Source organism: Chroicocephalus ridibundus, chromosome 5 (genome assembly GCF_963924245.1).
Source record: "Chroicocephalus ridibundus chromosome 5, bChrRid1.1, whole genome shotgun sequence".
NCBI lineage: Eukaryota > Metazoa > Chordata > Aves > Charadriiformes > Laridae > Chroicocephalus > Chroicocephalus ridibundus.
In genome coordinates this window covers 78,581,349-78,607,554 of record NC_086288.1, presented here as the reverse complement: position 1 = coordinate 78,607,554, position 26,206 = coordinate 78,581,349, and the positions used below count along the sequence as shown (strand labels likewise).

The 26,206-nt window shown below is 42.1% G+C and overlaps 1 protein-coding gene across 25 annotated transcripts in view; it reads left to right on the top strand.

Annotated features, from left to right (window-relative positions):
- TENM3 (teneurin transmembrane protein 3) overlaps nucleotides 1–26,206 on the top strand; it is a 1,409,904-nt gene that overhangs the window by 1,270,877 nt on the left and 112,821 nt on the right. For 17 of the 25 annotated variants that reach the window (XM_063335478.1, XM_063335480.1, XM_063335491.1 and 14 more), the window contains 2 exons: nucleotides 2,898–2,990; nucleotides 15,854–16,092. In XM_063335478.1, the coding sequence (XP_063191548.1) occupies nucleotides 2,898–2,990; nucleotides 15,854–16,092 (332 nt within the window). The remainder of the gene's footprint in view (nucleotides 1–2,897; nucleotides 2,991–15,853; nucleotides 16,093–26,206) is intronic. The other 8 variants (XM_063335502.1, XM_063335499.1, XM_063335497.1 and 5 more) reach the window with 1 other exon arrangement.

Below are 26,206 nucleotides of genomic sequence, written 5' to 3'. Positions count from 1 at the left end.
GATGCCACCTTTAAATGACAACGAGGTTACTGAACGGTGGCAGAAATTGTCATCACTTTATTGGGGCAAAGGAAAATCTGCATTTAAAAAAAAAAAAAGTGAGACAGTAAGAAAATATTTCCTGCAGATTTCCCCTGATTTCTGCAGACTGCAGGACTTTGTCATTGGACATGTAATGACCTTTTCTATTTGCCTCTTCGCCAACATTCTGCGAGTTAGGTTCAGCTGTAGAAGCAAAAGATCTGCTGGAGAAGTCAGCGCCTTAGAACAACTTTAACTTTTGAAGAAATAAAAAAGCAGGATTATATTGAATAACTTTCCATTTTGTTCTTTGGATTACTGGTTGGACAGCCATTTGCTTTTTTGCATGGTTGGACATGCAAATGCATGACTACATGTCAGGTGTCTGAATATTATAAATGATGATTAAGTATTTAAATATTAGTAGGGTTTTTTTATCATCGTTGGTTTTTAAGTTTTTGTTCACCTACTAGTTCTAATCATGAGTTCTTGAGCGCCAGGATCATTAGTTACATTCTCAAGGCTTTGTGTTCCAGTAGGATCTAAGTTACTGATATTTAAAAAATACTTAGTAAATCCCTTCTTCAAATGCTTTCTCTGTTAAATATTCGAATGTGCAGAATTTTCCTAAGGCACAATCAATTATGTATGTCGGAGATGTGCAGAGGAAAAGTATGTTAGAATTCATAAATTTGTTGATAAAAGTAAGCTGGTAGCATCTCTTAGTGCATTTCTCAGGCAGTATTTCTTTAATTGTAGGCATTGAATGTCTAAGATAAATTTGTCAGCAAGGGGAAATTTACATATTCCAGTCAAGGAATAAATCTCTGAGAGTATTATATAACTTTATTCAGAATTTGTGCTAACGTGTCAGTGAATCAAAGTAGAGCTTTGCTTTTCCTTACTTAATTTGCTCTATAAAATACCTCATTTTTGGAAAGATGGTTGTAGTTTGCATGATGGACTGTGAATTTTTTTATAGAAACTAACCAAGAAACTAACATGTTTTTCATAGTCTGTACTGATACTGCTTAGTCTTCTCTTACTCCTAATTTACACTTAAAAATAGAGTGGGTAGGAACATTACTGTATTCAGTTACTCATCTACTAATTTGACCGAAAAGAAAGAGGGAACTGGTTGAAAAAATACTTGATGGCTGGAAAATACTGCGGCATTTTGAAGGATTTAATTAAAGCACTAGAATACCTCAGAAGTGGTACAGACAAAACAATTCCTAGAATGCGTTACTTCAAAACCATTCTGCAAGCTTGATCCCAACCTCCTTTTCGAATGCGAAGATTTCAGAAACTCCTAAAGTGTGATGAGCATACCCGTATGTCTTTGTTGGGGTGGACTGCCAATGAAGCTAGCGCCTTCAGCATTGATTAAGGTGTGGAAAGGGTGTTGATAGTTTCCAGGGAAGTCTTAAATCAATTCATGTAGGGGCTGATTGATTGTCTGCAAAAGCACAGTGTTGCTGGAGGTTAAAGTCTGCTCAAAGCAGCTATTTTACGCATTCCACCCACTAAAGCAGTGCCGGGTTTAATCACATTCAAAATTGTTCCGTTCTGTAAGTCTTCCAGGTTTTCACACATGGATGTGATTAGACATGTTACGTATATCGAGAAGGCATGGTCCAAAATAAAGGCAGAAACTAAGGGTGGAGTTCAAGTCCCGCTCTTCTGAAGACCTCGTGTCTCAGTGTGGGCATCTGGAGGAGACAGGACTCCACTCCACGTAGACTGCTGAGGGCGTGAATGCATTTTTAAAGATTGCCATGCCGTAATTACAGGGTCAGTATATACACACGTTAGACATGTTCATTAAGTCAGACAAGCAGTATTGTTTTCAAAGGCTGACGAACAGAAAAGTTCTTTTGTTTTTTTGACATTCTGCTGCAGTCGGGTGCTCACCAGGCATCTGGGTTTGAACCCTAGCACACTGCGCCCGTATGCTTATAAGCTTCCCTTGGTGTGAATAGTGTCTTTAGATTTTTGCTTGATCTCTCTGGCAACCTTCCTGCCTAAAAATCCCGTGCTGTCCCCATGAATACTTGGAATTTGACCACGCTGTGTATTTCGATCCCTGTCCCTTAGGCAAGCACTGATAGTCCAGAATTCAGCAGTATTTGCACAGTATTCCATGAGTTATCATCCCCCTCTTCAAAAATACGCAGTCATTGAAGGACGCATAAGCATGGACCCAAATTTTTTTTCCAAAATTCATCTTTTCCTGTTTTAGATAGGAAAAAAGAAATATACAGTTCTAAACAAAATAATAGCGCCTAGCTTTGGTTCTCCCCTTTCGTTTTCTCACCATTCCTTGAGAGAGCCAGAGTCTGCAGTCCTTCCTTTCCCCCCCCGCTGCTGTGCAGTGTCATTTGCGGAACACGAGATCTCCGCTCGCGCTGGTACCCAGCCCTCTGCGTATTTTCTGGCTGACTGGCTGTGCCAGAGAGCCAGCAAGAGACTGTCTTTTAATAGTCTCGGTTCACTTTTTATTATTTCATCTCTGCTCCAGCCTCATCAAGTAAACAACATCCCCCACTATGCGCTGCTCGGTCCTTACGCCTGTCTTGCCACGGGCAGCAGCCGGGAATTTTATTCAAGGACTTGCACATAAATGAGGGATCACCAAGGGGTGGTGACCACCTAATGGTAGCCTTGTAAAACCCTGTCTTCAAGTTACAACCCAGCGTGTAGTTCAGAGGACAGCAGGAAAAGCAGATCAATCCCGCATTCAAAATGCAGTTTTGCACATCTGTGGAAAAAAGAAAGTTATGCAACAGAAGTAGTATATTCTTTTTGTGGGATCATCCCATCCTTTAATTTGAAATTGCCACTCTAATTTCATCTTTTTGTATCTTTGTGTGTAGAGAATTAGGAAATCAAGCAGTCCTTGCAAATGGTCATGACAACCTTATAGAGATGGATGTGTTTTCTCCAACATATCACGATAGCAGTTATGGGTACGTGACTCTAAGTGTTTGCATGATGCTGACTGTTGACACAGAAGACAAAATGTAATTTTTAAAAAAACTTTGGTTACAATAGTCAAAAACATCTCGGACAGACTTCCTCATCCTTATATCTGATTTTTTTTTTTAAATTATACTTTAAATAATCTGTCAAACTGACTCGTGGTAAATACAAAATGGTAAACTTTGATTGCCAAATCTCGTTTGCTTTCACTTGGGAAAATAAGAGTGTGGTTGAGGTTGTATTAATTCTCTATGGCCTGATTCTGCAAGCTGTTGCAAACTATTTGCATGCTTACACAGTTGCCAGATCTGATCCTTAGTTTGTAATACATTTACTACTTAGCAAATGTTTGGTTTTGAAATATTATGACATATTAATGTAGCATCAGGAATGGCCAATCAAAGAAGTTAAGAATTATATCTAATCTGTAGTATTTTTTACCGCCTAGTTTGAAATCGGAACTGATCATCAATATGTAACTGGAAATAAAGAATTCCATATAAATGTATTTCAATATTTCTATTATGGGACTGTTCTATATCGACTTAACTTTGTCATGAACATCTGTCCTATATTTGAACTATATTTTGGCATCCTTATGCCAAATCAGTATACTTGGTTTCTGATCCACACCAAACAAAAAAAAAAAACCCTGACAATGCTAAATTTTAGTAAAGAATTGGTAATCATAAATTTAACTTTTCTTTTTTATTTTTTTTTTTTGTTTTGTTTATACTATGGTAAAATCAGAGCTTTATGTTCAAATTCTGTTTTGCTAATTGTCAGTCTTAACACTATGAAAGAGGTGAGGTGCTGTTTGATTAAATGAGATCTGCATCTGCCTAATTCCTCTGTAAAATATATTGACACTGTACATTGATCTGCTTCGTATTCCAAAAACTCTTAAACTTTTACTTAGTCACAAATTAAAATCAACACCAGGAAGAGAATGGTATGTTAAATTCAACTAGTTAATCATTATCGGCAAACTCAAAGATACTACAGATATTTACCAGAAGACCCTAATATATTTTCTTTAAAGTTGAAATGTAAGCATATTGTATTAAAAAAGAACAAACCCAAATATTATTATTCCCCATAGGCCAATTACCATACAATACTGATTCAGATGCATAATTGCTGAAGTAGAGTTAATAGAGCCGTGGCTGGTTTATGCTTTGTATGTTTGTCATGGGACCACCAAATGCAAGTATTTTGGCAAATGGACTATGTTATATGAAATTCCTGTTAGTTGATACTAATTCAGGTAACAATACAATGAAATTTATCTTGTTTGTAATCCCTTCATTTTTAAAATTATGCTAGCAGGGATCACCTCCTGATGCGAAAGTTGTCCAGAGATAATAACCCATCAGTTCCAAAGCGTAATAGATTGGAGACCACAACATGCAATCAGCATGAAGATTCAGTTTATCAACCTCACCAACATACTGTGTCACAGCTAGAACCATTATATATTTGTTTCTTTGTTTTCATGTCATGCGTGTGTTGCATTATGATCTACTGTTTCTTAGTTTGTATGGCTTACGGAGAGAATATTAATCTAATGAATTTGACAATTTTACTGTTAAAAATGGTAATAGAAAGGGACATTTTGCATAGAACTTCTAATGATTCATGCGCCTAGACTTAAAGAATAATTGTTTATAGCTTCGAGAGATTTGTGCACAGTGCATTAATTATCGTAAGGCAGCTGGAAATCTCAAAGTATTTTAATGGTATGTATTGTTGGCTTCACTTGGTACCACTATTCTTTTCTCTAATATGTAAACATAAGTTGGTATACCTGTTGGCAGATCAGCTTAGTTTGAAGTAAAAAAGTCTGGTTTTGTTTTACCTAACCTGACAGTCCTCTCCCCAAATTATCTACATGTCAAAATCTGAAAAAAAAAAAAAAGATTCACCATCAGCAAATGGTGATTTCTTATTTCTTATAGATAAAGCTTCCTAGCATTTGCTTTTACTATAGAATCTCCTCATTTTCTGAAAATTTCGTATTTTTGCAGGGTTGGGCTTTGAAAACTTCCTGTTGTATTTAAGTAAGAATTCTTCCCAAGAGGTTGGCTGGAGATTTTTGTCATCTGTTGGGGAAAAAGTTCAGAAGAGCTGAGTTTAAAAGAGGTCAGGTTGTTATAAGGGCAGGGTGAATTAAATTCCAGAGTGGAAGAAGCCAAGAGTGCAGAGTGGAGAGGAGGAAACTGGAACTGACTGGGCACAAAAAGGGTAGGAGTGGGCGTGCAAATGGGTAGATGGAGTAGTCCAGAAGGAGGAACTAAGAGTAGTTGGTTAGGCAAGGTAGGTATAAAATGCTAGAGGAGCAGGGAGACTGAATATCTAGGATGAAAACCAAGATTATTCCTTGTCCTTTACTGTCCTTTACTATTGGTGAAATCCCTTTGGATAGCATGCACCTCATCACCTATAGGACTGACTCAAGACAATGAGAAGCCTTGGCTGCTGGCATATGCCCCAGTAGTGACAGAAGCCAGAAATAATCAAAACTAAAGGTTTTGTAGTTGTGATGGCCTATACTGATAAGAAACCTTTCAATGCAATCTCTGAAGTTCTTCTAACTTGCTTTAAAAAAATCACAAACAGAAAAACACTTTAGTAAAAAAAAAAAAAAAAAAGAGACATCAGCACACAGAATTTACAAAGTTAAAAGCTAACGTCTTTCTATGGTTGCTTGTCTACAGTTGAGCCTGCCATCCCAATACATGCAGCTCGAGTTGAACCAGAAAAGAATTTTAAAAGATTCTGGAGATTCTTTTTGTTGCATTCAGACAGGTGAGAAAACAACACCAAACATCATGGCAAAGCAAAGACCTGGATGCCTGTATAGTGCCAGCATCCAGCGTCTCTGATCATGTTGGTTGCACAAAGAGAAGTGCAGCTCCAAGAGGGCATCTGTGGAGATGAGTACCATTAAAGATAAAGCATCACCCCCTTCTGGGCACAAGGTGTAACCTTCTGCCTTGGGGAATCCCTGCACGGTGGTCACTCACGTCTACACATCTTGGCACGTTGCATATGAGAGCATGTGGAAGTGTAGTATACAAGTTTCCACCAAGGAAGAATAAGGACTGGAGAACCGGAATGACGGTTGCATCGGATGAACGTGTGCAGTTGCCAAGTCAGTGGTAGTGGCTGTAACTCCGAGGTTATGACAGTGCTGTCACTGCAGTGACGTGAATCTGGCTGTTTGAGTGACTGCTGGTAGCGTGGTAGTGGCAGCACGGGGTTCATCACGGGTTATCACAGACCCGGAATCGCAAGAGAACCACGGCTATGGAAGTCAATAAGTGAGCTAAGGTTCACAGATCCATTATGATGGAAACTTCAGCCTGCTTGCAGCTGGAGGCAGAATCAGATCCTATCAGGCACTGACAGAATAATGCTTCACTTCTTCCACTTCCCTCTGGTTTTATCTCCTTTTAAAATGTCCAGTAGCCCAGTCAGGTCTTTCAGCTGCAGATGGAATTTCAACCTTTGTTCCAACTTCTGAATTGATCTTTGGGTAAATAATGCAGCTCTGAGTCTCTCTTAAACCACATTTACTTTTTGGAATTGTCTCCATGTGCCTTTTGAGACATTTAGAGCAATTGTTCTCGTTCAGCTTTATGAAGACAGCGAGGGTATTTATTAAAGATTGGAGGAGTATTTGTGCCCTCCCTTTCTTCTTTGATTTTCTCCCTGGAAAGCTTAACTTATTTATGCAATATTCAGGACAGGAACTGGCCAAGATTAGAATACCTCATCTCAGAGACAACTTTTCTCTCTTTCTGTCCGGTAGGGATACAATTCCAGAAGAGCAGAGAACAAGATAAGGAATTGTAATATAAATTCTTACTGCTCACATGAGCGTTTCTAGTTGTCACGGCAAAATCCAGACGCTTTCCTCTACTCTCTCTTCCTTTGGAGAGAGGAAACCTGGAATAGCATGAGCACCGTCAGTATCAGAAAGTGCAATAAGGGGCTGTCAGGTTCACTCCAACTTATGCCTCCTTCAGAAGTGAATATCACCAACAACATCCAGAGCCAAGTCACTTACTGAAGCCTAGATGGAAGTCTGTGTAAGTACTCATCCTCTGAGAGGCCCAGAAGAAGCCTGTAAGGAGAACAGAGCCCCGTGATATTTTTTCAGCAGTACATTAAGTCTACTTTCCCTGTCCGCGGGAAGGTAGGTAACGGGACAATCCTGCAGTGAAGAGCACAAGTAACTGAAATCGTGGCAGGCTTCGTTGCTTGCCCACCCAGAGCACAAGTCCTTCTTTGCGTGCGGCTCCTGCTCACTTCTGCAGAGCGTGGCTTAGCGTTGTTTGCTTCCCTTCCTCGTCTTCAGAGTGCAGCAGAGCAGAGAGGAGCACGGAAGAGCAGGCTCGGCAGAGCCAGCTGATTATACTGGTTCTTTTGATCCTAGACATGCGTATACATATCACAGAAGTGAACTCCTCCGGGGGAGAGAGCTTGCAGCCCGAATCTGAATTTGGAGGAACAAATAATGGGATGTTTACAGGTGCCCTCTGCGTGCTGTAGCACTGTGTTCTTTCTTACAGCACCAAGAAGGCAGGTGCGTTGCAGAGGAAGAGAAGTAGTTTGGGGCTTTTGTCGGTATCCAGTCCTTCAAGTCGCCACGTCCCGGTGGCTTTCACAGCAGATGGGGAGATTGTTGTGTCTGAATTGGCGTTTGAAGCTTCAGCTGCAGGTTGCCATGCCTGACTTCTCCAGCTTTTTCCAGCAGCAGCCAGCAGTGGACCATAACCTGCCAGGGGCCAGATGTGAAAGAACACACAAGCAGTGAGGAAGGCACTTGCAGCCCTAGTAGTATTTTTTCTCTTTTTCTTGGCTTTCAGCCTTCAGTTTGTAAAGAAAGCAGGGTCCTCGGTGTAAACCCACCCAAATTCAAGCCAGTCTTACCACATGTAAAGTGTTTTTCTGAAACATTTGAATAAGCTGTTAGAAGAGGCTTAACTCCAGTTCCCACAGATGTTTCCTCTGGTTTTGCATATGGATAATAGCTCTCCTCTCCTCCTTTCTTTCCCCCAAACTTTGATCATCATTTGATCTGATGTGATCTTGGAGCTTTTTCCGGGATTATGATAGTATTAATATTGGCTCTGAGGAAGCGGAAATTCACTTTTATCTCTTCCTAAGCAATTTTTTGTTTGCGATTCTGCACAGAAAATAAACTGAGACAAATTCGCAGCATAATGTAGTTTCTGTGCTGGCTTGGATTTATGTTAAATGCAGCCATATGGTTCTGTGGAAGTCAGTCATAAGCCTGCGCTAAGGGCAAACACCACCAGCTACAAGGTTTCATCTCAGAAGAATGTTAACAGAAGATGAAGACAGGCATAAAGCGCTCACGGAGAAACAAAAATCCAATTCCTTCTGGAGCCTACTGGGAAAGCTGATCTCATGCATCAGTTCATATGAGACCTAGCCAGTAATTTCTGTTATCTTTTACGTCTTCCCTATAATGTCAGTCGGCGGAGATTAATCTTCTCTTTCCATCTGCTTCCTCAACCCAGTGCAAGGAATCAGATTTATTGATGTGATCTATCCATTAGTGAGGCAGGCGGAGCTCTCTAACGTCAAGTGGCAGGTGAGGGTCACGGTCTCACTCAGAGCGCCCAGTTCAATCCAGCATGAATGGGGTCTCTCAGCAGAAAGTGCGCACACCAGTCGGTAGATGCGGTGCAATGATTGATTGCCATCTCGGACCGCTGTTTTTACCACAGTTAATGGTTTTCTTCTGATTCTGACAGTTAATGTATCTGGTGGGGGTTTTGTAAACAAACAGAAAGCATGATAGCCCGTTCCCAGGAGGGAGAAATTCAGCTGGTTTGCATTAAGGAAAGTCAGGGAGGGAGAAATATAAAAACATAAATGAGAGAAGGTGAAGCAAAGTAAAATAGCTGCAGCTGGATATATCCATCCTCTCCTGAAGTGACTTCCTTAAGATCAATTGATTTCTTTGCATGGAAGCGGCAAATAAAATGCTAGGTCTTCACAGAGAGATAGGCACACACTATGTGTCAGTAACGACAGATTTGAGGTAGAGAACGAGAGCTCTCAAACCTCCAAAGTCTTTTCTGTCTGACTTTCCTCTGCCCCTTTGGGCCATCAGAGAAAGAAGAAAAAGCCGCAGCTACCCTTATGTCTGTCTTCCTTACATTGGCCTCATGGTGCTGCCAAACTGGTGCAGAAGGTGCCATTACACTTCTGAAAAGCCGAATTACTGATTGCTGCTGTCTCCTGATAGGTGCGTTTTGGGGCAAAACCTGGTATTTTATTTTTTAGTTCAGGTGAGCAGTTGTCACAGCTGTATTCATTACAAAACAGAACAATTACAGTTTTTATTCCCAGAAATTCAATAATGCTATTATATTAAACATCCAAACCAAGTCATTAGGAGTACTGTCGAATTCTGAGCAGAGAAGTCATGTCTCCTGGAGCATTGGTCCTAGAAGTAAATATGTCACCAAAACATGAATTCACTAAAAATTACATTACTCTCAACCGGCAAAGTGGATTTGGTTTTTCCACCTCTTGAGTCTGAGGAGAATATGATTGATGTGTTCCTGTTTCTAGATGTCTAAGGTGTAGGTACCACTTCGTGCCTTGGAGGAATCCAGCGTAACGGATTGAGGACCTTAGCAGGATGGATAAGAACATTTACCTGGGCTTGCTTACAAATTTCTTCATTCATATAATAAAGTCCACAGATGCAACGTTCCTTAGAGGCAAACAGATAATTTTTAATAGAGTTAGATACTGGCAAATTTGAGTTGGTTTTGGGGGGAAGATTAACCGATGTTCCGCACTATAAAAATTGGTGTGCTCGTTTCTTAAAGTCCTTAAGCTGTGATTACAGAAGGCAGGATGGCGTGGCCTTGGCTGGAAGAGTCAAGGAAAGTACAATCATCTCCTGAGCCAACAGTGGTCCCTTGTACTGTAATTACTACTATATCCAGGGGTTTTTGAAAATTGCAAGGAGAACAAATGAGTCAAATATAACAGATTAGTGGACTTGCTACTTACATGAAAGAAATTTTGAGAGACTCATGGATATACTTATATTCCCATCCCTGGAGGGGTTCAAGGCCAGGCTGGACGGGGCTTGGAGCAACCTGGGCTGGTGGGAGGTGTCCCTGCCCAGGGCAGGGGGGTTGGAACTAGATGGTCTTTAAGGTCCCTTCTAACCCGAACCGTTCTATGATTCTATGACTTGGGGGCCTTTTGGTGCCTAAGGGTAAAAGCAACAAATGCAAAAAACATTAGGGATAGCGTTCCTTTCCTCTTCCACCTCTCCTCAAGTCACTTTCTATTCTGTCATCTTCCAAATGTCAGTTTTGTTCTATTCTGCACCAAAACAACAGGTATCTGAAAACAGCATTCCTCAGCTCCACGGTTGCCTTTGTCTGACCCATAAAGAGCCTGAATTTTGCTTTTTTGCTTTAGGCAATTACTTTTTAATGCTTTTGTGTGTTTTACCCTAAAAATAAAGTGAATTAAGTAGTAATATTATAAAAGTTTTGTCTTTATGTACTGCGGGGCAAACAGTACATACTCATTATACAGGAACAAGGGAACAATCAGTTGAATTTAAATTGAAATTGATAGAAGAAAATACATTTTGACACGATGCGTGTTTAGCCTACAGAACAAAATGCCACAAGACATCAGTGCGAGCGTGAGTTTTGGACTGTTTGGAGAAAGAGTGAGCTGTTAGTGAAGGAGTAATCTGGAAGGGGTTCATCCCCTCCCTTTGTACCAGCCGCTTTCAGGCAGGGAATTGTTCCTGGAGATCTGCCCTACCCCGGTAATTCCTGTTTCTCCTTATTTGGCTGCAGTGACACACAGATTTTGCACTTGTAAGTCTTCGCTATCAAACAAGATTATCCTCCTTCTCCACAGTTTTTGGAATGAACTAACTTGTTCAACCCCCATTGAAACCCCCCCTTTTTTTTTTATTGTTTTTGAATACAAAAATACACAAGATTCAAAGACTTGGGACGGAGTGAGGGATATAGGGTTTTTTTAAGCACATACATTCTAAATACAGTTTTATTCCGGATCAATGGTATTGTAGCTCTTAAGGTGAGGAGTGTCATCGTTGTTGTATATGCATAAGGCCTAGCGATATTGACCTTTATTCTGTGACAGCAGCCATCATCTAAATAGTAACGTTGTACAAAATAACAGTAGCTGCCTTCAAATCTCGCTGGCAAGGTGATAAAATGTGATATATATTCTGATGTCCTTAAGAGAAATGCAACAGAATTTTAGCGGGCCTTATGGACAATTCCTTATTTGGTATAAAATTTTTTAAAGTCCTTTGGGACTTTTAATAACATTGTGACGTATTTTCCATGGGATTCAGCGCTCTGTTGTTGTGGTTGTGCTGTATGAAAAACTTTAGAACAGAACTGAAATGCTGCCAAGAAAGATGTTGGAAATTATAAGATAGGCTCTTTCACATGTTTTCCAAGTATATGCAAAGCATTCTGTATATGATGCCCAAAACCAGAGAAATCACAGCTGCAGGTTGCAAGGAATTTTTCACAACGTGAAGCAGTTTCAGCAGAAGGTAAAAAAAAGTCATGTATCCAGTGTAAAAATTATATTAGGAATGTTAAAATTATGCAATAATTCTACAGAAATGGAGGCCAATCTATTTAAAAGTGATGTGGAGTACTCCTTTTTGCTTGGTGAAGGTTTGTTTGAATAATATCGGCGCTTCTGGCAGTCTGGAGTTTAGGGACTTCCAGATGTGTGTGTGTACTGTTGCATTCACTGATGCAGAGTATCCGTCATCTTCTGAACTGGGGTCAAAAGTTTTCATCACAGACCCTTTTGTAAAGAAAGTTAGTCTAAATCACATTTCTCTTCCCGGGCACCTGGCTATCTTATATCAGAACTATTTGGGTTTACGGTCTGAGCCTTACTGCCCTGGAACGTTTTGATAATCCATCTCCATTTTTCTAAAGACACAGTTTTCAGTTAACTTAATCTTTCTGCCCAACTCGGGGTGGGTGAGTTATCACTTTTTTTTTTTTCCCCTCCTGCTTTCCTATTTACTGAATTTAGTAGAAGGTGCTTCAATTTTATTGCAGCATAGAGAGAGTCTTATTTGGTGTGAATCCTCCCTGCAACTTGGGGAGGAAGAAAATCGCCGGCGTGTTGTCAGGTGCACACCAGCATTGGTGCTCGGAGGGTACCGAGGTCAATTAAAAGCCTGATTATTTTACTTTTATTCATGGGCTTCTGTTTTCCGAGCTGACATCTTTGAGGGTTTTGATGCTGTGTTTCGGTCTTATCTTTTAAAGATGGAAGCTTAAGCAAAATGCTCACCGTTTGTGAAATAAGAGGACTTCCCAGCTGGTTTTGCATCCAGGGATTAGTTTATGACAGAACTCCGTATTTTACAACCAGTCTGTAGTTCAGGTTTGTTAGGCACCCAATTCTTCCCCCTAAAATGTTAAGATTAGCTGCACTTTTTAATAGAAACATACATTGAATACACAGACAGAAATATATATTGAATAAACGTAAAAATAGAAGATTGTTTGCTTTAAAAAGTGAATTGAATTATTTAATAAAAACAGTTAGCTTGTCTTGTAAAATATTAGCATGATTTGCTGGATTTTTGTACTCTAAAGCTTAATAAAATATTTAAAGTGCTGCTTACATGAAGATCTAGCAAGTTAGATGATCAATTTTGAATGAAAGATACACCATTGCAGACGCTACAAGCTCCCTGTGAGATGAAACATGGTGTAATTGCCGGTAAGTCAGTGCCTGGTCAAGTCGTGCAAACAGTTTCGGCTTTAGAAATGAGCTGTTCGAGTTCCATGGTTTGCAAAGACAAGGTAAAGGCATAGATAGGTAATTAAAATCATTTGTGGATAGATTATATTTCAAGAGCGTAAGAAATCCGGCGTTATCTGGAGGTGGCCCGGATTTGTTGTCAGCTAGGGTATCCTCCCGAGCGTCTCTCGGGAGCGGTGTTTGGCACGGCTCAGGGGGGCGGACAAGATGGGCAAGTCTGATAGCGTTACACTTCAAATACCTCTCACTCCCAGTTAATGTCGCAGGAGAGGCTCTGACAACTTTGTTAGTAACTCTGCTCATTAGGAATAGAGAGATCCAAGTTTTCTTAACCCGGAGGAAGATGCCAGGCCAGGTTTTCTGCCATTGTTTTATTCTCCAGCCAGCCGATGCGGCTGCTCTGGCATCGAATTCCTGGGATAGGAAGCAAAGGAGGAATAGCTTCAGGTGCGGAGCCGTGCTGCCTGGCATTGCACACTGCTGGATTCACATCCAAAAATTACCATTTTCTTTCATTGCCTTCATGCCTGAGGTGGACTGTCAGAGCTGTGACAGCTCCCACCGCCACAGATACGCGGCCATCTCCTGAGTTTATCTATGGGATTAACTCCTCAAAGGCTTTGAGAGTGTGGATTACCGTCTCTAGTCGGCTGTGCTGTACCAAAGCCAGCGTCTCAGCTCTCACTTTCTTGGAGAAAAAAAATAAAAAAAGATCAGAGACTGGCTGTTTTGTTGCATTGTTTTGTTAAAGCTTAGAGTATGTGGAGTTCCATTCAAGTGCTCGTATAATGCCAGTTTCCATTTTTAGTCTGTTGAGCCTACCAGCGAGAGCAGGAGGATGTGAAAATTGCAGGTTGGTGAGGCAGCTTCTTATTTTTAACATGGAAGCCGCTGTTTAGGAGGCGTATTATTATATCTACTGTATGGCTTTCCTTCAGTCCCCCAAAACAGTACACCTGGCACATGGAGAGGGAAAGACCCACCTTCACGTTTGGCATTTTCTTTGAGATCTGCGTAGATACTGTTTGTGAAATAGACCTGGGCACAGCAGTTGCCAGCTGTAGCCAGAAATGAAAGAGCAGTAAAGGTCAAGTGGATAAGGCGCTTTATCAGGACTTAATGAATCTGCACGCTTCTGTGAGTCTGTAAAATCAAAGTGATGGTGTTGTAAGGTGTAAACCATTTTTTACATAGGGCTAGTTATTATTATTGTGGTGTTTGCTACATAGAAAATGTCACAACTTTTAATGAAGTACCTTCTTAGAGAGGATTTAAACCGCAGGGGCTTTGGCTTTTGAAATCGTTGGTAATCCTCTGAGCTCAGAAGCCAGGAAAAATTGAGATGTGCTGTTGTGCATTGGTAGATCTAGTGCATATCCTTCTGTTGTTCCGGACGGCAAGTTTAATATTGTTCAAAATGAAGTAACCCGTGTAGCGTATTTCATGGGATCATGTTTGTAATGCAAATATTTTCAGGGAGAGGGCTTATGCCAAGATGTTATAGTACATCTGTTAACCTCCCGTAGCAAAAATCACCTGCAAATAACAAACCCTGTTTATCAACTGCTGGTATTTCTCTCAGGCTGCAGTGGGGCAAATTAATTTCAAGTGTCTCTGCAGTGCATTTCTGCCGAAGCCGCTATACCTGTATAGCTCGGGCCATTCCTGTGCAAGGCTCCAAGCGTGGAAGTCCCATGAGCTGAGAAGCAGAGGCCACAGGGCCACCTGGTGTAACCAGAGGGCTTTCCTCCCCACACGTGGCTCGTTTGGTGGTAGATCCTCTGGCCTGTAGCGTAGTGGTGGCAAGCGGTAGGCAAACCCAGCATAGGCATGCCCTTGGCTTCAGGAGGACCTGGGTATCAGCAATTCATGAGTGTCTCTTACCTATTAAAAAATGCAAACACCTCTCTAGTCCTGTTTACCTGTTCCTGCGCTTGGTAAGTTCAAAATTCCCCACCGTGTGTTTTCTTACCATTTTTAGCTGTAGCATATTCATTTTGCAGAGCCTAATTAGGTAAGGCCAAGCTACGGAGTTGCCAGCGTAAATTGGTGGAAAAACCCCTGATGCAAAGATCTTTGTTTGGCTGAGGCTTTGTTGTTCGTAGAGTTGTATATGTGCGTCGGGAGAAAAACTCCAGGTAGTAGATGCCGTGCTTAGAGGCTCTTCCAAAATAATTATGCTTGCATGAACTAAAATTAAAGGATTCTACTTTAGGTAGACTGAGGGAATAACATTTCCTTCAGAAATTTTAATTGAACAAAATTAAGTTTACTGGTAACTGACAGAGTGTGTCTTAACTTTGGCTTTTCTTTTCATTTCTGTTGCTGGCTGTTCTTTTTGAGCACTGACTAAATATATTTCTTTAGAGTACTTCCCAGGTTGTAACTAGCTGCCGTATCCATAATCAGATCTTGTTATGGTAAGATTATGTGCGAGGAGATACGAATTAGTGAACTGAGCCTTTAGGATGCAAAAAAAAAAAAAAAAATTATTATCTTTTAACTGACTGATTTTGGCAAAGTTGCCAAAAGTTTACGTCTGAGAGATTGCTGGTTTCTTTGTGCTTAACCCAGGAAAGCTGCGATAAGTAGTGTGGGCTCTGGTCAGATTGCTCATTATTGACTTTTTAATGGAGTTCCCTGTAGTCTGTAGCGGAAGCCAACAAAAATAAACAGCAGCAGAAAGCCTGTCCCCACTTGTCAGATAAACTCTGAGAGACCTCCTCCCTACCATACCCTATTTTGGGTAGTTTTGTTTCCTGTCTGGATACCAGCGTATTACTAATGTTTGGGGGTGGGGTCAGTCTTTTCTTAAGGGGAAAAATGTCTTTTTTTTATGTGCGCGTGTCGCAACAAGTATTGCTTGTGTGACCCTTTGTAGATTGGATGTTGTTAGCTATTTGAAAAACAGGCAACATTAAACAAAAGCGGTATGATTGCCTGTGCTCCGGCTTTATTTACTTTTATACTTTACCATACCCTCTTTCTTCCGCAGGCATTTCCTATTCAAAACAGGAACAGGGACCACACCGCTGTTCAGTACCGCAACGCCAGGGTACACAATGGCATCCGGCTCGGTTTATTCCCCTCCTACTCGGCCACTACCTAGGAACACTCTATCCAGAAGTGCTTTTAAATTCAAGAAGTCTTCGAAGTACTGTAGCTGGAAATGCACTGCACTCTGTGCTGTAGGAGTCTCAGTGCTGCTGGCAATACTGCTGTCCTACTTTATAGGTGAGTCCCATTTTTATAATTGTCACCATGAACAGGGACGTCTGGTGGGTTGTGTATGGACTTGTGACATGCTAACCTTTAACTAGCAAAGTTTTTGCTGACAATAAAACCCACAACAATGATTTAATGAAAAGTCCCAATTGTTTAGAGGAAATAGAAAATTTGAATGTTTTGCAGGCATTCTGCAGCATGATAGCGCGTGAATTAACTTCAAAGAAGTATTTGAACTGCAATTAAGCTATGTGGTGCCTAGTTCTTACAAAAGTATGTGTGAAATATAGGCTGTAAAAATTCCGTAATATGAATATAACTTGCAGCGTATCCAGGGAACTCTTTTCCTCTCATTTTGCATGGAATATCACTAATGCAGCATTTAGGAATGCTGACTGTCACTTATTTCATCATTACATACACGTATGTTTGTGTATAGAGCTAAAGCAAAAGTCTAATACAGACTTTTGATTGCAAGATAGGGAAAATAATTGTCCAAAAGGACAACATGCGGAGAAGATGGCGAGATCTTCCTCTCTTGTGGGTTGTTTGTTTTTAATTATTCTCTCTTTTCCTCTATTTGTTTGTTAAATTCTGTTTCCCGATTTTTATTTTTGAGGATTTCCTTTACTACTTCATCTCTTTAATAATTTAATTTCATAAGTGTTTCCTATAAATATTCTATAATTTGAGTTTTAGGCAGTTAATGGGGACGGTGCTTGTCTGTGAGGAAAATGTCGTTGACTTTAATAAGGGAACGGAACAGGCTCTTTTTATGCTTGTAACTTCTGTGGTTTTGTCCAGATTACAGAATTTTTCACTTCTGAATCCATAAATGGTCTTCAAAGACTTTCTTTTAACTGATTTGCTAGTTAGAAGTTTAAGTCACCACAGTTATGGGAATATAAGCGTAGGGGTCTGGGTTTTGGTGTTGGTTGCACTCAGATTCAGAGTCCTAAGAAGTCAAGGGAAGAAAATACAAAGAGGAGAGTCAATCTCTCCTTCCCTCCTTCTTTCTAAAGTCAGTGTAAATTAATAATGAAGCCTAGAAGGCCCTATGATCCTTAAATCTTCATTGCCTTTGTTGAAACAGACTTGCTACATTTCAATCCAAGGCACGGCGTAAGCTGCGTAAAGCCTTTGAAGTAGTTCTTACTGGGCTGAAGCTCCCGCGAACAATGCAAGAAACTGGGTTGCTGAGTAGCTGGAGAAATTCCTCAGCCCCGGCAAAGCAGAGCCCCCCGAGCCCCCGCACCGGCTGCCAGCCCCGGCCAGCAAAAGACAACGATGCAGATGTGGGGCTGGCTGCTGCCGGCCTGTCCCTTTCCGTCACTGGATTTGGGGTTATGTTGTGGGAGTGTGGGCAGGAATACAGAGGTGTGATTTAGAGTTAAGTTTTGACGCTACATCTTTTTTAAAGTGGGATTGAAATAATCCCATTTATAAAACACATGGATTGCGCTCGGTCTCCATAATGTTGCCTCATAAGTCATCTGAAGCAAACATCTGCTACTACATAAATACATGAATACGAAAGAAGGAATTTGGTGTGAAGTATCACTGTCAAGAGCTGGGAAAAACAGCCGTACAGATAGTAAAATATTGAAGACCTGATTCTGAGCTGAGCTCTACACTTTGCTAGCCCCAAAGAGCCCGATTACTTATGAATCTGAGGGGCAGAAGAAGATAGCTGTACCGGCTTATTTCTCCCACAGGCACATTAAGAAATATAAGCATGTCTAATGCGCCGCTATTCCTGTATTCGGGAAAAAGAGCCGAGCTTTCCAATGAGTGAGAGCTTTCAGCTCCATACATCATTTATTCAGATACCCTGTAAAAAACCCAAATATAGCTGGACGACATTTCGTGGGCGCACGCCAGCTCACATCCTCGCTGAAACAAACAGTGCACAAGGGCCTTCCTCTGCCCATAGTCAATAGGGAGCTCTTTGCCTGCTGGTGATATTACACATATTTCAGCTAACTCAGCAATCTAAATGTAAAATCCAGCACTCAGGGAGGCTCTCTAGAGAACTTCGGGTCCATAAAACCATGAATGGATTACACTCATTCATATATGTGGTTTTCCCCTCTCTACAGATGTCATATCAGAAATCTGTTCCATTTAATAGGCCATCCAAGTATAAATCGGTGGAAATCATTAATGTAAGATGGACGTGATACTTTATCTTGGTTACCCGTTTCATAGCAGAGGTGTGAAAGCGAAATGACTGAGTAGGACGTTGGTCTTAACATAGAAAGATGGGAAGGACTGCAGTGCTGGGTGACCTCTAGCATCCCGAGACGTGCCTCTAACACAGTGGTCTGGCTTGGCTGCTGAGGTTTGCAGCAGGTGAGGTGGCGTGTCACATTTGTAAAGCCTGTTTGAGACATGTTTTGAACTTCACAGAGAGACATTGCCACAAGCGTGAAAATGCTACAGCCCTTGCTGCAAAATATGCCAGTACACGTCAATGAGGAGCATCGTGTGGCTGGTGTCCACTGTGTGACTGCGGCAGCTGCAGACTGAAGAGCTAACAGGACCAGTGAATGGTGGTGTAACCAGGCCCTTCTCAGAAAGACATGTCATGCCCAGGCTTATTTTAGTTGCAGTGGATATGGGTGTATTGCGTTTGGGTGGCGAGGTTTTGGTAGCAGGGAAGCAACAGGGGTGGCTTCTGTGAGAAGCTGCCAGAAGCTTCCCCTGTGTCCGATAAAGTCAATGCCAGCCAGCTCCAAGATGGACCTGCCGCTGGCCAAGGCCAAGCTCATCAGTGATGGTAGTAGCACCTCCGGGATAACATAATTTAGAAGGGAAGAAAAAGTTGCTGTGCAAGAGCAACTGCAGCTGGAGAGAGGAGTGAGAGTATGTGAGGGGAACAACTTGGTAGACCCTGACATCAGTGAAGAAGGAGGAGGAGGAGAAGGAGGTGGATGGAGGTGCTCCAGGTGCCAGAGCAGAGATTCCCCTGCAGCCCATGGTGAAGACCATGGTGAGGCAGGTCGTCCCCCTGCAGCCCATGGAGGTCCGTGGTAGAGCAGAGATCCACCTGCAGCCCGTTGAGGTTAACGGTGGAGCAGAGACCCACTTGTAGCCTGTGAAGGACTCTGTGCCAGAGCAGGCGGATGCCTGAAGGAGGCTGTGACCCCATGGGAAGCCTGCACTGGAGCAGGCTCCTGGCAGGACTTGTGACCCCGTGGAAGGGACCCATGCCGGAGCAGTTTGTGAAGAACACTGGAGAAGTTCGTGGAGGATGGTCTCCCGTGGGAGGGACCCCATGCTGGAGCAGGGGAAGAGTGTGAGGAGCAAGGAGCGGCAGAGAAGGTGTGATGAATTGACCACAGCCTCCATTCCCCACCCCCTGCACTGCTTGCAGGGAGGAAGTAGAGAAATGAAGAGTGAAGTTGGGCCCGGGAAGACGGGATTGATGAGTGGAAGGTGTTTTTAAGATTTGAGTTTATTTCTTGTTACGCTACTCTGATTTGATTGTCAATAGATTAAATTAATTTCCCCAACTCAAGTCTGTTTTGCCCGTGACAGTAATGAGCGAGTGACCTCCCTGATGTTATCTCAGTCCACGAGCCTTTCGTTATGTTTTCTCTCCCCTGCCCAGCTGAGGAGGGGAGTGGTAGAGTGGCTTTGGTGGGCACCGGGCATCCAGCCAAGGTCAACCCACCACAATGGGGTAGAGAAAGTGACTTCAGATCCTGCTGCCTCTGCTCAGGCAACATAAGGCAGAAGAGACAGTTTGCTAGACTTCATGTCTGCCTTTGCAGAACTGCTCAGGCAATGACTGCTCCGACAATTAGCCCAGCCAGGGGAAGGAGCTGCATCGAGAGTCTGGTCTGTCTTGCACTTCTTCCATCACTCTGACGGGAAAGACTCCTACATTTACAAAGTCTGCAAAGAGGAGGTGAGAGCAGAGGATGTCAGCGTGGCGAGCGACCAGAGCAAGCGCTGCCTTGTGAGGCCACTTATTGCAGTCCTGGGGGTCACAAGGAATTGAAAATGTAATTTCAGTCTAAAGGGAAGAAAGTCTCACTTCCAGCCTCCCCACGGATTCTTGTGTCCCGGCCCTCGTGGTCTCTCTCAACCATTTTGAAATGTGCAAAATGTTTAAGTTTACCATTCTTGTCAACGAATGAGACCTGCTAAGTTTTAGAGAAAATAGGAGTGAGTGGTGGAAAATGTTGGTCCTGTGTTTAGATGCTTCGTCTGCTGTTAAATGGTTGAGAAACAAGGAATTAAGCAACAGAAACCTGCAGGTGCTGAACCAAAAGATAGTGCAGCAACATAAAAAAGAGTGGAATTAAAAAAGTTTGGAGTGAAGGATTCAAAGAAAAGCTCCCTGAAATAATGGGTTAAAAAGATAAAAGAATATAAACTGCCTCATTTGGGGATCAGGATTACGCTGACATTTCTTCAAGCTGCTCATTTGCGTAACTGCTGTCCATAATCAGATTTGCAACCAAGGAAGAAAACGACCTATTTTTTTTCTAACGTGAACATTTTAGAATCTTTTTCCCTGTTTGGAAGGCTAGGAAGAGCAGTGTTAATCCTAAACCATGAAAGTGTAAGAAATATGAAGTTGCCTTAGTTTGACCTCTTTCTATCCACACATTAGGAGTTTTACCCAAACCTTGTAGAGGGGGTGTGTGAGTGCCAGAAGTAGAGTCCGGCTTTACAACGTGCAAGACAAACCAGAGCTTTGTCCCTGGTCTCCCCATGGCGTAGTGCCTCAGCGTCCAGCGTTTGCAGTGAACGAGTGAAGGGAAAGTTTTGTAGACCACCTCCTAGGTCAAACATGGGCATCAAATCCCAGTTTTGTGTGTGACCTCCATCCTTCAGTTCTACCTTTTGGGATCTTCTCTGTCCGCTCTTGGTTATGTTGAGGGGAGGAGCCTGTTGTTCTTGGGAGTGTTGTTTTTGTTCTAACAGAAAAATCCTCTGTGCAATTGGAGAGAACTCCAGCAGTCAGGAGGAGCTGTTTGCTGTATGTTGTTGCATAGCACAGACTCTGGCCAGCTATATATTAACAGATTGATTGGTGCTGTGCTAATTATAGGAGCCCCTCTCTGTGAGGACAGGCTGAGAGAGCTGGGGGGGTTCAGCCTGGAGAAGAGAAGGCTCCGGGGAGACCTTAGAGCCCCTTCCAGTCCCTAAAGGGGCTCCAGGAGAGATGGGGAGGGACTCTGGATCAGGGAGGGGAGCCCTAGGACGAGGGCTAACGGTTTCAAACTGGAAGAGGGGAGATTTAGATGAGATCTGAGGAAGAAATTCTTTGCTGTGAGGGTGGTGAGATGCTGGCCCAGGTTGCCCAGAGAAGCTGTGGCTGCCCCATCCCTGGAGGGGTTCAAGGCCAGGCTGGACGGGGCTTGGAGCAACCTGGGCTGGTGGGAGGTGTCCCTGCCCAGGGCAGGGGGTTGGAACTGGGTGGTCTTTAAGGTCCCTTCCAACTCTAACCATCTGTGATTTCTTCTTTGGTGTGGTTCAATAACTGGATTAAATTACTGAGAATTAGGGGCAATCAGGGCTCCTCTTTCCTCCCCAAGGGATTGCTTTGGCAATTGATTCTCCGTTGCCAATGGCACTATGTTGACATTGTCTAAGTTAATACAAGCAGTTAGTGCCATTTTCACTGCGCGTGGAACCGAAGAGATGAGCAGTTTTCCTCAGGCAGTGCTGGAGTCACACACCACCGGACTCAGGCAGCTAAGCTTGAAGAGCTGCGCGCTGAAAGACCACATGCATCTGTCGTGAATGTTGTCTTACGTCTACTAAATGGGTTTCTATTAATATAAAACATTCTTTGCATACGCAGTGAGACCTGACGTATTTAGTCAGGCCTCTGCTGTCCCGACTTCTCAAAAATCTGCCGCACTTCCAAGTCTGTTGAGCATTTTACCCTCTGTGTACCTTGGGCTGATCGTTTGGTTAGCCTTAGCTCTGCAGCCAGTGGTCAGGACAAGAACACACACCAGCCAGCTATTCTTTGTGATAAAGCAAATATTTAAATATCAGCGATAACAGAAGGACATCTCTTCTGTAGCGGGGGGGGAAGGAAAAGGAATTTTATTTAATTAGAAGGCCACAGGACTATTTTTATCACTACTGCTTGCTGTGAACAGTTAAACAAATCCATTTTGGACAGAAAAGAAAGCTAACATTTAGACTTAACAACTGAAAAATCTTCTGTGAAAACCTATATTGTAGTTTATATTTCCTTCTGTGAGAAACAGTGGAAAAACTGCTGTTCTGCTGTGACACGGAGATGACCATACAGTCATCACGCAAATTGCAAATGAAATGTGAATGGAAAAGAGATAGCAGACTTGAAAGCCGTGTTTGATAATTACAGATAATTCATATTTTCCACATTTGTATAAAAATAGATACATTGTGCTTATTCTGTGGTTATTATATTGTGCATTCATGCTTTTTGTCCATCAGAATATGTTACTGATTTATCATCATCTCAAGATATTTAAAGTAAGCTGAAAATTTATATGCTAATAGATTTCCCATGATGGACAACTGTCCTCAGAGTTGTCTCAAAAACTTACTGAGCAACTTAAGACAGGAGGTTTTAAGGTAGAAAGAGAAGAAGGAGGTGGCCAGAAAAAATAGCAAATAAGTTTCATCATTGGAGGAGACTGACGTAGAAGGATGCGGGGTGTGAAAACTATAGCTGAGGGTCAATTAACTATCCTGCAGGTGGGTTTTAAATAATCCTTAAAAACTAGAAAATTGTCTGTTTCTGCAGACTGAGGTTAACTTCCCATGGCTCCAGCGCTGTTCCTGAGTTTGTTGTCCGTGGTTCTCCCATATTGCTCAGGATTTAGTGTGACAGCTGCTGGCATTCACACGGATTCCCAGATTGTGGAGCACCAGATGCCTTTTCTGTTGGGCTCAGTGGCAGAAGTCAGAGTAGAGCAGAACCACCCTCCCCAAAACTAATGGACTTACAACCGTGACAGTTACAGAACTGAATTTTTGTGACTAAAGCAGTGACTAAATATACCTGTAATCAAAAGGAATCTATTTTACTTTATCAATAAACAACAATATAATATTTCTTTTTGATTGCAATGCCAAGTTAACATTATTCTGCTGTTTGTAAAGCTCAATTACTGCCAGGAATGAGGAAAACAACTTAATAATGCCATTTAAATGGAATTTTTATTACAATACCCAGCATAGGTATTGTAATTAACAGGCATGAGGGAGAATATAGTTTAGTTGCCATTAATCACCTTTACTTTCATTATGTGTTTATAGAAACTGTTTTTCTCTTTGACCTGCATTTAATTTTGAGTCTTGTAATGCTACTGTCGCTGAGGGTTTCACCAAGAACTTTTGGTTTTCCGCATTCTCTCCCCATTTCTGTCTGCTTCCCTAGGCTGTGCTGGGACCTTTGCTGTAAGCGGAGCTTCACTGAGCTGTGGGGCTTGGAAATATGCTCCCTGTCTGCAGATACGAGGCGGATTTTTACAGTCTGCCAGGTTTATGCTCTAACCCCATTTCTCTTTCCATCAAATTAGAGGCATTGAGGTAGACTAATACATTTACAGATATGATTCTTAAAAAAATTATAATAATCAGGAGTATTTTGCCTTTCCTCTTGGCATGTTGGCATCATTTCAAGAAAGGGCTCTGAGATTTTTTGGTTTACCAAATCCACATATAAAAACGTATTCAAAGTACCATCCAAAAATCCACAGCAGGGAAACTTCTGTCAACCTTTCTGAGAAAGCATACCATGGCTTCGTAATGCTGTCTGCTTGCACCAGGCCCTTGAGAGAACCACACCAATGTCTCGTGTTCTTCCTCGCCATGTGCCTGTGTCTGGAGCTGTGAAGGCAGCCAGTGTCTGCAACACTATGAGAAGCCCATCCCTCCATGCAAAGTCGTAGGCAACTTGTCATTTTGACAATCCATGGGACTTTTAGGGCAGGTGACGTGTGTCTCTGGTGTGTTTGGAGGCAGCAGCAGTGTTCCCTGTCCTCCTTTCTTTTCCCATATGGAAGGTTTCTGGTACCAGTTCAGGCTTGGTGGCAGTTGGAAGTGGCAGCCTCTCAAAGTACCAGGCTGCGGATTAGGTACATGCTGATGTCTTGCTTCTATCCAGAATGGATGTTTCCAGGTCTCACTCAGCTCCAGATGTCACGGGCAGCCAGAAGCTGGCTGGCTCGGCTGGCTCTGCGTCCCCCGCCTGCCTGGCTCTGCTCTGCGCCTGACAAAATCCACTTGCCTCTTGTTTTAGCCATCGGTGCCACACGTCGTTGTGCTCTGACAGGAGAGCGGGTATGAGGTCCAAGTACAAGGCAGGACCAGAGGGTGCGTAGCCTCTTCCACATGTGGTCACGCACCCAGTGAATGCAGGACAGACCAGTTATTTAGCAGGTAGAAAACACCCCCTGAAATTTCTAAAGGATTTTATCATCCTGAGTGGGCCTTAGGAAAGTCCTTGAAGTCTGAAGTACCAATGTCCTAGTTTCACTTCAGTACTTCATAGTCTTTAAAAACAGAACTATAAAAGGGGGATAATTGGTATTTGTAGGCCGTGCCTTGCTAACGTCGGTTCAGGCAGCTCCGTTCAGTCAGTTCTGACACGTGCTCTGTAAGTGGCAGTATCCAGGTACACAGGTGACTGGCCACACTGCTTTTACGCTTTAACGTGAAGCTTAATATTACAGCCGGTACCTCCATGACTTTCTGCATTGCAGAGATTTTCAACTATGTCTAACATGAGATAAATTTCTTTTCTTTAGTATCCCCTAGGTATGGCTTTTACATATCTGTATGAGTTTCATGTAATGTTTACAGCATTGCTGAGGAGCTCATTGTGCTCCCTTACAGTGGAAAGGTTTTGTAAACAATAATGTAATTTCTTATGTTTACCACATCCTTTCTTTCAAAACGGTGAGACAGAGAGAGGATGGCTAGTCAGAAAGTGAAGTTGTTATGCTTCACCACCTTATTGGGGGGCTGAATTGGGCTGAAAATATTTTTAACATCTCTCATTGAAATAGTACAAAATCGAAACATGTTGAACATCTGTGTCTTGAAACATGAACATTTAAATAGGCTTTATTGTCTCTTTTAAGAATACCATTATGGATAATGCCTTTGGTTGATGTTTTTTAAGCAAAGATCCTGTTACTGTGGTTCAGACTAAGTGCAAAGCATAATATAATATTTACTATTTCAGGAGTGCACTATTAGTACTTGATTGGTGTTGGGGATGTCACATGCTATTCTTGTTAGCGGCCCTGAGAGTAAAACGTTCATTGAGAAAGATAATCCTCACACAGAAGGATGTAGGAACATGTAATTGGCAGTCAGGAGGTTAAAAGAGACTTGACAAGATTTCAAGGGATTAAAAAAGTTAATCCGTCAAGGAGCATACCCACCTCTGCTCCGAAAAAGGTTTGTATTCTAATTAAGATTTATCACAAGGTTTTTGGCAATGGTCCTGTCACCCTTCCATTTTTGCCCAGTGGAGCAAATTGAAGCTCAGTAATCCTGGCAATGTAAGAGGTGGAGTAATAAACTGCACGATGTCATTGTCCCACACCGTGTCCTTCTGCCATCGTACTGTGGTGCAATATGATGGGTTTTCAAAACCTGGATGGTGTTTTCAGGAATACTGAAATCTCTTGCAAGCACGTTAGGTAGAGATGTGGGTGCTTGTTCACTCCTCCGGGCGGACCCCCAGTCTCATGAGAAATTAAGTTAAATTACACCAACTACTTCTTGTGGATAAATAGCAAGCTTAGAGTAATTTAGAGCTGTAGTTCCTATTTTATCAATGGAGGTAAATGTGTAGTATGTAAGCATATGTAATACTTCAAATATATGCTTACCTTTAAGGGATTTTGCAAGGCAGAGATGAAATCACTCAGGTGATTACTCACGTTGTTGTGGGCATGGCATTACAGTCTTCTCTTCTTTGCTAGTAATTCCCATTCATTTCTAACTTGGGTCTGTGAAGAAAGAAGCCAGCCCTTAGAGACGTGCTATCTGCTGTCATACGTGAATTATAATACGTGTATTAAAACTGGTAGTTTTCTGTATAAATCGCCTCTTTTATAAATCGCCGCTTTTCTGTAAATTGCCATCT